Source organism: Carassius gibelio, chromosome B6 (assembly GCF_023724105.1).
Source record: "Carassius gibelio isolate Cgi1373 ecotype wild population from Czech Republic chromosome B6, carGib1.2-hapl.c, whole genome shotgun sequence".
In the NCBI taxonomy this organism is placed as follows: Eukaryota; Metazoa; Chordata; class Actinopteri; order Cypriniformes; family Cyprinidae; genus Carassius; species Carassius gibelio.
Genome location: NC_068401.1, coordinates 24,014,607 through 24,027,106, shown reverse-complemented (window position 1 = coordinate 24,027,106; position 12,500 = coordinate 24,014,607). Strand labels below are relative to the sequence as shown.

At 39.6% G+C, this 12,500-nt stretch overlaps 1 protein-coding gene across 1 annotated transcript; it reads left to right on the top strand.

Annotated features, from left to right (window-relative positions):
* Positions 1 to 833: 833 nt before the first annotated feature.
* Positions 834 to 12,409, top strand: LOC127958999 (MAGUK p55 subfamily member 4-like). Its single transcript, XM_052557998.1, has 22 exons — positions 834 to 1,055; positions 2,149 to 2,274; positions 2,440 to 2,561; positions 2,645 to 2,722; positions 3,578 to 3,661; positions 3,928 to 4,059; positions 5,973 to 6,054; positions 6,168 to 6,253; positions 6,885 to 6,956; positions 8,223 to 8,419; positions 8,597 to 8,655; positions 8,764 to 8,781; positions 9,410 to 9,451; positions 9,551 to 9,571; positions 9,807 to 9,821; positions 9,971 to 10,012; positions 10,701 to 10,880; positions 10,959 to 11,039; positions 11,139 to 11,232; positions 11,367 to 11,475; positions 11,809 to 11,943; positions 12,042 to 12,409. The coding sequence occupies exons 2-22, from the start codon at positions 2,217 to 2,219 to the stop codon at positions 12,231 to 12,233; spliced, it is 1,899 nt and encodes a 632-aa protein (XP_052413958.1). The 5' UTR covers positions 834 to 1,055; positions 2,149 to 2,216; the 3' UTR covers positions 12,234 to 12,409.
* The last annotated feature ends 91 nt before the right edge of the window (positions 12,410 to 12,500 follow it).

Sequence of the window (12,500 nt, the reverse complement as noted above, 5' to 3'; positions counted from 1 at the left end):
AGCATTTTAATATTTGCATTTATTATTTGCAGGCTTGTTAGAATGGAAAAATCTGTTACACATTTTTGAACAACTTAGCCATACCTTTGTCGCCAAGAAAATGTTTCCCATCAGACTCAAATTAAACTTGCTCTCAGTGAACTTTTAACCAGTTATCCTCCTTCCACACAACATGCTTCTCAACAAAGCTTCTCAGCAGAGCTTAGCCTTTTGAATCTTTTTGCTGATGAGGGTCTTGGTCACTGCAGAGAGCAATTTCACTCCGACTTCTCTTAAACAGGCCGAGAGAGATCCCACCCTGTTCAGTGCTGAACTGGCAAGCAATTCCAGCTGCAGTGCTGAACCGATTCCCCCTTAAGGGTCTCCACATTATCCTGTCCTCTCATGGGTAGTGTGATAAAAATAAAAAAAAACAAGTGTGACTGTGTCATTCGCTCCACTGTTTTAATTAAGAGGATTACATCCCACGTATGTGTGCGCATGTGATGCAGAATGTATTCAGTTTGGGATCATCAGATGTTTAATGTGTGTGAGTGGGTCAGAGAAAGAGGTGTTCTCTATCTTCTACAGTGAGGAATGATTAAATCTTAATCACAGAGTGAGTGTGATCAGTGAGAATCAAAGAATTAATGTGTTGTGTAAAATTACGTGTTATCCTGAATCAATAACTGAAAGCCTAAAGGAGTTTTGTGATAGAATGATATTTGAAAGAATGTTTAAGGACATTCACTCGCAGACACATCCTGACTCACTCTCCAATCCCTCCCTTCCTAATTTCCTCCTTCACGTTCCTACACACTCTCTCCCTGGTTGACTCATTTGCTTGCAAGGGATTAAACAGGATAGAGAGGGATTACACTTCTGTTTTCCAAGAGGACTTTTCGGTGCTCTGCGATGGAATATTATTTGTGTGATTCCTGTGTTTATACCATCATATCTGAGTAATTTAAAACTGGCCATCATCATGCAAACCCTCTTTAGAAGCTCTTCAGTGTGTTAAATTTTATACTGGGACCTAAAACGAGAAGACAAACGGAACTTGAGGGAAGAGGGAGGTGAGTGAACAGGATTTGCTACTTAAGTCTCGGTCTGGATGTGGGTTTGTGGTTCTTGCTTCCCAGACTTATTTACGAGGAAGCTCCCTGTGCGACAAATGTAGTATGCTGTTTATTTACAGTAATTATGAACTCTTCCTTGTGGTAGTTCGTGGGATTCTTCAGTTGGATTCAGCATCGTTACATGTAAATTCTAGACATATCCTGCAGTCAACTATCAGATTTGGTTATGTAAATGGACTCAAATGCAGAAACACTGAGGTAAAACCATTTTTAAAAGGACAGTACCTCTCAGAAATAAATTTTTTAAATATGACGTGAAGTGTTTATATCACACCCATTTAAGCATAAAGTGTGTAATTTAGGTGTGCCTGTCTTGTTCAAAAGATATGCAAACTAACATCCAGTATTCCAATATCCAATATGTACCTGCAGTGTTCATAACAAATCACGTATATTGAAACATGCTCTTTCATGTGTTATTGTTAAGTAGCATTTTTTAAATCCAAAGCCACTCCGGATGCAGTGATTACCATAGATTGTTTTGCTCAAGGTCAAAACTGTGACAAGGGCATTTGTGGACCACCTCCATTCTGGGATTTATGGATTTAACTGAAGACCTCTGGGTTATCAGCCCTTACTCCTTAGTTCATTTTCTTTCATTTGCAAATGTGTCATTCACATGTTTATCCAAAATAACATATTATACGCTATGAACAATGATAGTCCCAATGGAAGAAAGTTTTTACCTTCAAGCTTTTGGTTACTTGCCAGGATCTCTACCAATGTTATTTGTCTGTAAAGGTTTTTATTCCATATCCAAATCATAATGTTTCATATATTAACCACTAAAGTAGGGTAAGCCTGGAAACATTAATTACATTTACAACTACAAAAAGTTCTAGAATGCATTTCCCAAAAGCCTCGTAAGACTAAGTAGATCATAGAGATCATCAGTTCCAATGGTTCAAAGGTACTTAGGCTTATGGTGCTTTTGTGAAAAACAGCTCTTGTTAGAACATCTTATACACACCAGTGAAGATGATGTAACAACTGATCAGCAATTATTGAATTTATATGCTTATTCCTGCAGCTGTATATGAGGAGGGTCAGTGCATAGTTTTTTCAACCCCTGAACCCCAAAACGCCCCACGATTGACAATGAGACCAGACGTGGAGACTGATCCTGGGTCAGCTCCACAGGAAATGGGAGACAAAGGTATGATGCTGCATGTAGCTAATTTAGGAAGCTGTCGGTTGAATTAGTTTAGCTCTGATATATAACAGCATGCATATATTAGCACTATTGTAGCTGCTGAAGAAGTCAGTGAGCATCACATATAACCAACAGGAGTTCTGAAGTAGCTTGCATTACATGTTTCAGGCCTGACACAGATCTTGGCTCATGTGATTGCTGAAGTGAGGAGCTCTGTCAATAAAGATATAAATGGAGCTGAACTGTTGTACAGTCTCCTCAATGCCCCCTGGTTGCAGTCCCTACTAAAGGTAGAGTTCATAGTACATACACCTACTAACAATCAGGGTTCATCTCCTCCAGTAAGGGTTCATCTTCTGTTTTTCCTCTGCAGGTGTATGAATGTCTACAGAGGCACCTAAAGGGTCCAGCTAGGCCATATCTTTCCTATTCTTCTGGACTTTCTCTACAGGTCAGCTTCATTCTCACTGTCCTTGATTTTTGCCATTGTTTGTGCAACTCATACCTTGTAGTATCTGTTCATATCTCCTTGTTGGAGTTCAAAATATGACCTTTAAAGCTTGATCTTTTGGTGTGTCTGAGGACTCAATCTAATCTAACCAAAGTCTCAGGATGAATTGAAAATTAGAGGCAGGTGTGATTGATTAGGGTTGGAGCTAAACTACAAGACGATGGCTGCATTCGAAAACTGAAAAATGCTGCCTTCTAAGGACAAATTCCAAGGCAGAAAGGCATCAAGGCATGTCTGAATTCAATGTTAGCTTCACTTCCTGTCTCCTGAGATGCCTTCATCTGGCCGGCTTTTGAAGGCAGCATAGATGTATCCTTCGCTGCCTTTGATATCCCACAATCCTGTGCGTTCCATTCTCTGACAGTTCAGCCAGAAAATAAAAATGGTGTCTGATAGTTGCAGTCGGTGGTCTGTTTGTGTGTAAATGTGGTCAATGTTTTACACTTTTTATGTCATTTCCAGCGAGAAATTAATATTGCAGTAATGAAATATCCTCTTAGTTATCACCAGAGTTCTCTATATTTTGCTCTCGATCATTAAACCATTACACTGCCTCAGAAGCCTGTCCGAAATCCATTTCATGAGGTGCCTTCAGGCAAAAACGCTGCCTGCAAAGTCATTGTCTGATTAGACATAAAGGCAGCAAGTCACCTGCAAAAGTTTTCGAATGCAGCCGATATCTCTCAAAAGCAGATTTGCCACCCCTGTCTTAGAGGTCATGGTCTTTTCTCCACATTTTTGGACCAATGCATTAACATTTCCTAAGTTTTTTGACTCTTGTTTTGTGCTCTCTAGATTCTGTCTGATTTGCTAGCAGTCCAAAACCCCTCAAATGAAGTTCGAGAACTGTATGCCCTTCTTAGTCATCCCCACCTACAGGTGAGAATTATTTCAATAAATACGCTGTGTTTTGAGGGTAATTTTCTTAGCCATTACCCTCTTCATTAAAGAACCTTTCTAAAGTCTAAGGCCAGACATTTTTGTAGTGTTTCAGGGGAGACTTTATGGGCCAGTAAATGCTGATAGACACTGTTGTTGTTCCTTTTAACTAAAAGTTTTTAAAGTTGACCACTTCCAGTATTCAATTAGTTGTTTGGAATGTGTTGTTGACCACAGAAATACCAGAAACCACATGTATTTTCCAGGCTCTTCTCTCAGCTCATGACACAGTAAGTCTGAGGGACTATGAGCCAGATCTGCCACCGCTGCCTAAAGACCTGCCTGAAGACGAGGAAGCCATGAGGATTGTTTGCTTGGTCAAAAACAATCAACCTCTGGTGAGCATGACCAGTAAAAGGAGTGGCAGGCAAATCTAAGGCCTGCTTTTACTAACCTGTGATTTATTTTTACTCTTTCGATGTACATTACTGAAGCCTGTCTTTTAGATCAGCATAGCAACAAGGATCAGTTATAAAGAATGGTTAAAAACTTTGTTGCTTAGGAACGGTTTTAGACATGAGGTTTTTCCTCCTGTGTTTTAAATTGTTATTTTTTTAAGTTCACCAATAGCTGTTCTGATCAAGTGTTCTAGTAAAAGGGTTTTTGGTAACTCTGAGCTGTGTGTTGTCATGGATAGACCGGAGCTGGTAAAGAGTTTCAAAGCCACTGGGACACTTTAAGGCATGCAACCCAATGTGGACTATTCTCAGCTGGGAGACGTCTGGCTGGAGGCTTAGATGCTGTGTTGGATGGTCCCACATCCACCAAGACTCCTGCGTCACCAAGCGTTGTTGCTCCCAGCACTGTACACTGCTGCAACACTTTTGGCAGTTGCCACCAGAACAAAACATTATGGAAACAGAGCCTCAGTTCCTCCACTCCTTGTGCCTGTAGCTCTGTTGAGATTGGTAAGGACCAAAACTCTGTATTTGGAGGTTCCCATTATTACATTCATCAAGATTTGCGACTTGTATGCCTCTGCTGAAAGCATTATCTAATTAGTGTTCTTTGTCTTCTTGTCTTCATCCATTTCACCATTCATTTCTCATTCTTTCTCTGAAACAATTTGATTGACAATTCAGACAGTAGAGATGAGAGTGACTGCAGTTCTGTGCTACATACATTTTCCCAACAGTCCCCATGGGTTTCCTCATCATCTTCCTGCTTTCATGCTTCAAATCCTTCTACAAAGCATTCTAGAACCACCCCTTACACCCGCACTGCTCCCCCAAGCCCAATGCACTGTCATCGGGTAAGGGAGACCATCACATGCTCCCAAACAAGGCTGGCAAAAGAGGAAGGTCTGAATGAATTGCGGAATACATTGCAGCAGGCCACCAGCTGCATGAAGCGCAGTTCTGAAAACGTCCACCTGCTTGGTGAGAGGATTGCCACAGCTACCGAACGCATCTCTGAGAGCATGCAGGAGAATTCTCAGGCTTTGACGATGCTAACGCATGTAGTGGAGAGGCTTCAGGAGCTAGTATCCACAAGCAACACAACGTCAGAATCACCACATGGCACAGAGACTGCAAGAAGAGTGGTAAACCGGATGGGTAGCAGATCGCTTAGTGTTCCCAACAGTCCAGCTATTGCCTCATCCTCTCGCTTTTCTCATTGTCCTTCTGGCTCCTCTTCCTCATCTTCTTCTTCATCTGCAATAACTTTGCTGGAGAAGCCAATGCTATCAAAGGGAAAATCTTTTAATGCCAAAACAATCCCATCACCATCTTCTCAAAGGAGACCGGTTGATGTACAACAACGGATGACCAATGGCTCCTTGACATCCAGTCCTGCTCAAGACCGCAAAGTGAATAGCAGCACATTTAGATGTTTCTTTAGCCAGAAGAACAAGAAAAACAAGAAAAAGGAATGAGGCCACTTCCACGTTTCCACGGTTATGAACATCCTTTCATATTCTTGCTGTCTCAAGCATGCAGGTCTTTCACATCTTTAATATGTGTGTATTCATCGTGATATTTGGAGTGTTTTGTTTGCTTGTTTAATCGGTCATTCTCATTGGTTTAATATATCCATGACTGTTCATTCTCATATCATCATTTCTCTTAATTATTTGATTATTCCTTTGATTTTCTTTCATGTAAAATCGCAGTTCAGATTGTCATTAAATATTGTTCCTGGCATGCTGCTTCCATCATATGTTTGATCAATATATATTTTATGCTTGATTCATATCGAATGAAGCCTTGTAGATATTTTGGATTGATGTCTGCTTTCTTCTAACATATAGGGAGCAACAATCAGGAGAGATGATGTGACAGGAGAAATATACATTGCTCGTGTTATACATGGAGGACTTGCTGACCGCAGTGGTGAGGGTTGTCTGGCTGTACTTTTTTTTCTGAATCCCTACTCTCTATTTTTGTATATTAGTGTTACATTTCTCATGGAGTCCTGTTTCTTGTCTGTGTGCTTGTTGTTGAAGGTCTCTTGCATGCTGGAGACAGACTGGTGGAGGTAAATGGCCACCCTGTATTTGGACTGGAACCAGCACAGATTATACAAATTCTGGTTAGTACATATACAGTATAATCACATATAATATGTTGGTCCACAGCATGGTATTCTGTTACAATTGTGTGCTTCATTCCCATCCGGGTCATGGCACCAGCGTCAAGACAAGTTGTCTTTATAGATTTAGATTGATCTGCTTTATTTGTCAACAATCTGAAACAAATTCAATTCACCTATAAGCAGTTCTACAAAAGGCAGCAATGTCATTAGCCAGTTCAGTGTCTATTGAATTCAGTTCGATACCAATGTCACTGTTGCAATGTGTGCTATAAAGTACCTCTACAGAAAACAATAGTGGCATATTGTTTCTACGGCAAGGGATCCCAAACCATGGATCTGCTATAAAAAACTATAAAAAGAACCGTATATTCCCACCAGTCCAGCTATTGCCTTATCCACTCTCTTTTTTAATTGGTCCTTTAATGGTTCTCTTCCCCCTCTTCTTCTTAATCTGCCATTACTGTGCTAGAGCAACTATCAAGGTACAGCAAGGTATCCTAAACCAAGGATCTGTTGTACCAAACAACAACTATTACCATTTCATTTAACGGGGAATCTGTGATCAACAAGTAAATAATGATAAATCAACAATATTCATTCATATTTGTGTCTTCATTTCCTACGATAGGCTCACTCCCATGGAACCATAATGTTTAAGGTGGTTCCCATCACTGACAGGCCAGTAAACAACCAAACCATGGTGAGTTAACAAACATCAACACAATGGGCCCTATTTTAACGATCTGAAACGCAAGTGTCAAAGCGCGAAACGCAAGTAAGTTTGTGGGCGGGTCTCGGCGCTGTTGCTATTTTCCCGGCGGGATAAATGGCTCTTGCGCCCGGCGCAAATCTAAAATGGGTTGGTCTGAAGTAGCTTCATTATTCATAGGTGTGGTTTGGGCGTAACGTGAAATAAACCAATCAGAGCGTCATCCAACATTCCCTTTAAAAGCAGGTGCGCAAGTTCCATTATGGATTGCTATTATTATGGCGTATTTACCAGGCGCACGCCAGGAGCGGTTCACAGCCGTGGAGACTGGTGTTCTTGTAAGAGCAGTGAAAGACAGAGAAGTTGTGTTGTATGGGGATGGGAGAAACCCACCCAAAATACACCACAATGATTTCCGTCATCTCATGTGTTAATATTTTTTTTAGTGTAACAATTTATGATATGCAAAAATAACTGTTGCATCTGTGTAGATTACATGAGCAAAGTGTATGCGCGTTGTGCACGCTATACATTATGGTCAAGCATGCGCCCTTAAAATAGCATAATGAACAACGCGCAACGCGCCACTGACTTTAGACTAGGTTTTTTCTGGTCAGTGGCGCAATTGTTTAATGAAACAGCAAAATAGCACCAGGGATTGTTTGCGCCGGAACACGCCTCCTTTTTTGCGCTGAACCGCCCAGGGAGCGCAAGTTCATTCACTAGTTTAGCGACGTGCTTCTGTGGAGGGAAAAGCGCGCTTTGCGCGGGTGCAAAATAGGAATGACACATGCGTCGGTGTACAAAGTCAATTGCGCTGGGTGCAAGATAGGGCCCAATATCTACTTTAGTCAATATACTAGTCTAGATCTGTCTGAAAAAACAAAAGTGCATCCAGTTCCCTGAATTAAACAGTATATTTGGCTCACTGCGAGTTTTCAATCAGGAGAACCAACTATTAAAACAATGACACACTCTACTTTATTTTCCCCAAATGTGCAGCACATTTGCTTTGACCCTCAATTTGCAGTGTGACTACTGTTCCAGAACTAAAATCAGCGTAACATCTTTATCTTTAATAATTATTTGATTAGACTAACAAGAATAAAAACATTTCATGCAAACTTGGAAAAAAAAATACATTGCTGTTTTTATGTCCAAAAACATTATTAGATAATACGTATGGAGTTATGCATGCAGTGAGATCAAGGCATTGGCATACTACTGATGTTTTAATGGCTTTGCTCTCCTCACAAGCTGTATGTGCGTGCCATGGTGGACTACAATCCCCATGTGGATCCTTCCATTCCCTGCGCAGATGCCGGCATGGCATTCAGGAAGGGAGATATCCTGGAGATTGTGGATCAGTCAGACACTCTCTGGTGGCAGGCTGTAAAACTACCCAGTATCTCCGCCTGCGCTGGCCTCATTCCGTCCACCAGCTTGCTGAAAAGGTCAGTTCTAAGTAGTCAGGGGTTAAAGGTCGGTGACAGAATAATTACACATCTGCATAGGCTGTGTGATGATGCGATGAGATTTGGCAGCTGAATTGAATGTGATGTGAGATTATGCTGATAATCACTGCCGGCCCCAATTTTAAGACCCAAATGTGACTGTGTGTGCATTTGTAGGAAGCAAAAAGAGTCATGGTGGTCTCAGCCTTATCATCCTCACACTTGTGTCAAAACCTGTGAGTAAACATTATATGCTGTTATTGTTTTATATTGGCATTTACTTGATATGATGTTAGTCCAACTGTTTTGTACTGGCTGTCTTTTGTTTCCATGCCAACCTGCAGTGAGCACAGTTGATGAAGGTGAGCATTTAGTCCTGTCTAGAAATACACTGAACTGTAGGTTACAGTGCTCACACTGCCCACCAAAATAGACTTACAAGAAGTTTAGCTGGAGTGTGGGTGCAGAAAATATGGTAAAAACATACCATTTTTAAAAACAATTATTATAGTTTCTAACATTGTACTATTTATCAGCAAGGTCTTTTGCATTATAGACTGGAAAATATTGGCGTGATCTAGTCATCCAATATATCTTTTGTGGTTCATGCAAGTTCCATACACAGTAACATGAGCATAAACATCTCTTTATATATTCATTAAACCCAGCTAATTTACTACACTACAGTTCAAACGATAGGAGTTGGTAAGATTTGATTTCGAAAGAAGTAATGTATGTGAAAAATGTCCGTTATGCTTATCAAGAGTGCGTTTATTTATTGTATCAAAATACAGTAAAAAGTAACAGATATACTGTAAAATATTATTACAATTTAAAATAAGTTTTTTTATTTATTTATATTGTTGTATGTGATTCAGCCTGGTTACACCAGCCTTCAGTGTCACATGATCCTTCAGAAATCATTTTAATATACTGATTTGCTGCTCAAGAAACATTTCTCATCACCCCCACCTTTTTTTATTCTTACAGAAGATGACATGATTGCCATAGATGAAAAATGTGTAGAAGCAGGTATTTTCTTGGCTGATTGAAATGAGTATTAAAACCTTAGTTATATAATGCTGGTTATACTTATACATACAGTATGTGTTTTTGTTTCCTAATGCGCAGATGAGGAGGCATTTGAATCTGGTAGGTAAGTCCTGAATATATCAGGAGAAACGTTACTGAATTCAGATTTAGGGTCAATGTTTCCACCAACAGAACTGCCCCCTGACCTGAACTATAGAAACAACTACATATTTTAAGAAATATTATTGTATTAAAGATTAAGTATGTTTACTGATTTTCGAGTGCAGCTGTAAATACTGTAAATAAATTGCCTCTGGTAACTTTTATTCCTGTTTCCTTGATGATGATTCATCAGAAGAGCTAAAGGATGGTGAGTGTAAAGAACTCATTACTGTAGAAATCATAAAGTTTCAAATTAATTGCTGTTGCTGATTTGATTAGATTTTTATTTCATTGAGTCATTGCTGATTATTCTGTTTGTTAATTGATGCATTAACTGTATTTGGTGTTGTGTTCCAGAGGAGAGTGAATTCAGCACCAATATTGAAGGGATTTACCTGAGTGAGTGACTCTCAGATGTTTGACCCTGGAGCACAAAACCAGTCTTAATTCGCTGGGGAATATTTTTTTATAGCAATAGCCAAAAAACAAAACAAAAAAACATTGTATGGGTCAAAATTATAGATTTTTCTTTTATGCCAAAAATCTATGTTCCATGAAGATATTTTGTACATTTTTGTACCATAAATATATTAAAACTTAATGTTTTATTAGTAATATGCATTGCTAAGAATTCATTTGGACAACTTTAAAGATGATTTTTTTCAGTATTTGGATTTTTTTGCACCTTCTGATTCAAGATATTCAAATAGTAGAATCTTGGCCAAATGTTGTCCTATCCTAACAAAAACCATACATCCATGGAAAGCTTATTTATTCAGCTTTCAGATCATTATAAATCTCAATTTCGACAAATGTACCCTTATGGTTTTGTGGTCCATGGTCACAAATGGTTCACAGCATCCTAACACTGACTAGATTAAGGCAACTTTGTTTGGTTTTGGTTTAGCTAAATGTTGGTTTGGTCGTAAAATTAGAATTGCATATTACATGCGTTGATTATATTACATTAAAAAAATAAATACAACATTATCCACTTATAATCTTTTTTGATTCTACAACATCGTATTATTCTTTGCATGTATGATTGTGCTTTTATTCTGTGTATACCTTATTCTGTCTATGCCAGCTGGTTTTCGAAGAAGTCTGCGTCTCTGTCGCAAACGGAGAAGTCAGGCATTTGGAACGTCCCAGTTCTGCACCCAACGCTGTCCCACGAGCTGTTACAGTTCACTGGCCAACCTTTATGAGGAGGTGGTGCGGTACCAGCACCATCCAGAGCACCCACACCGCCTCATAGCTCTACTGGGTGAGTGTGAGCAAGATACACATATTGCCTTGTAGATCTTGTCCAACTTACAATAGCTGTATGTTCTGAAACTGTCAGGTCCTTCTGGGGTCGGGGTAAATGAGCTACGCAGGAGGTTAATTGAGATCAACCCCAAGGTCTACCAAGGAGCCGTACCCCGTGAGTTTCATTCTTCAAATATGACTTTGTGTGATATAACTGTACATATGAAAGGGTACACGCATGGTGATTTTGAAGCTGACTCTCATTTTCACTTAGATACCACAAGGCCACCCAAATGCCATGAGGAATCTGGAAGAGAATATCACTTTATCAGCCGAGAGCAGTTTGACACCATGGTCTGCAATCACAGGTGGTCTAAATATACTCAGCTGTGCATAAACAGATAATGTTTCCAGATTTACTATGTTTTTGGTTGGACTGTAATCTTTCTGTTGTTTTGTAATCTTAAGTAGGCCTGTGACCCTTTTTCTCTTTCTTCCTCAGGTTTATTGAGTTTGGGGAGTTGAGAGGTCATCTTTATGGCACTAGCGTGGATGCGGTGAAAGATGTTTTGGCGAGTGGCAAGATCTGTGTGATTGACATTGAGCCATATGTGAGTTTCTCTTGGATATATATTCATCTGTTGTTATTAGTGGCGCTTGCTAAGGTTTATTACTAATATTTTTGGGTTAGGAACAACCTCTTAACTCGTGTTCAGATCTGTTGAAGAGAAGATCGTTATTTTAGTGATATTAATATATATCCGATTATATTAGATTCATCTTTATTGTCGTTGCATATGTAAGGTACAAGGCAATGAAATGCAATAACCCTGGAAGAAAATAGTGCTATTATTATAAACAATAATTGTTTAATAAGAATAATTGTCGTCTCTTCTGAATTACACCTGACTTGTTCTGATGCTTTCTATGTTCTTGATCTCCAGGCATTAGAGTCAGTGAGGACTGCGGAGCTGAGGGCGTATGTCATCTTTATAAAGCCTCCTAGTGTTGAGCAGATGAAACGCACACGAATAAATTCACATATCATCACAAATTACTGTGCCAGCCGACCTTTTAAGGTGAGCTAGCATCTTTACCTATGTCCACTCAATTTATTTTTTACCTTTCAATTTATGGTTAGTGTCTTAATCTCTGTGTTTTCTCTCTCTTGAGACAGGATGAAGATTTTCAGGAGATAGAAGATGCAGGACGCAATATGGAACAGCATTACTGTCAGTACTTTGATCATGTGATAGTAAACGACGGCCTGCAGGCCGCTTGTGTGCAGCTGCTGACCGCTGTGAGGAGAGCTCAGGATGAACCCCAGTGGGTACCGGCTGCATGGATCAGACCAACTGACCAGTCTTAATATGAAGAGCTCAGGGATACTATAGGAGAGTGGATGGGCATGATAGTAGTGTGTTTTGTCTGTAAAATGATAGTGTGAATGCAAAATATGTTTAAATTTTTTTTTCCGATGTCAATCTTTTGTTCGCCCTTGTGAAAAAATAAATAAAGCCTAAACAGTTATTAAGCTCTACAAAAGAGATTTGGTATTTTTGAGCACTCTTAATCCATTTGAAACTGTTTTTGATTGTGAAGATTTTCAGGTCTGCACTGACGAGGTGTTAATCAT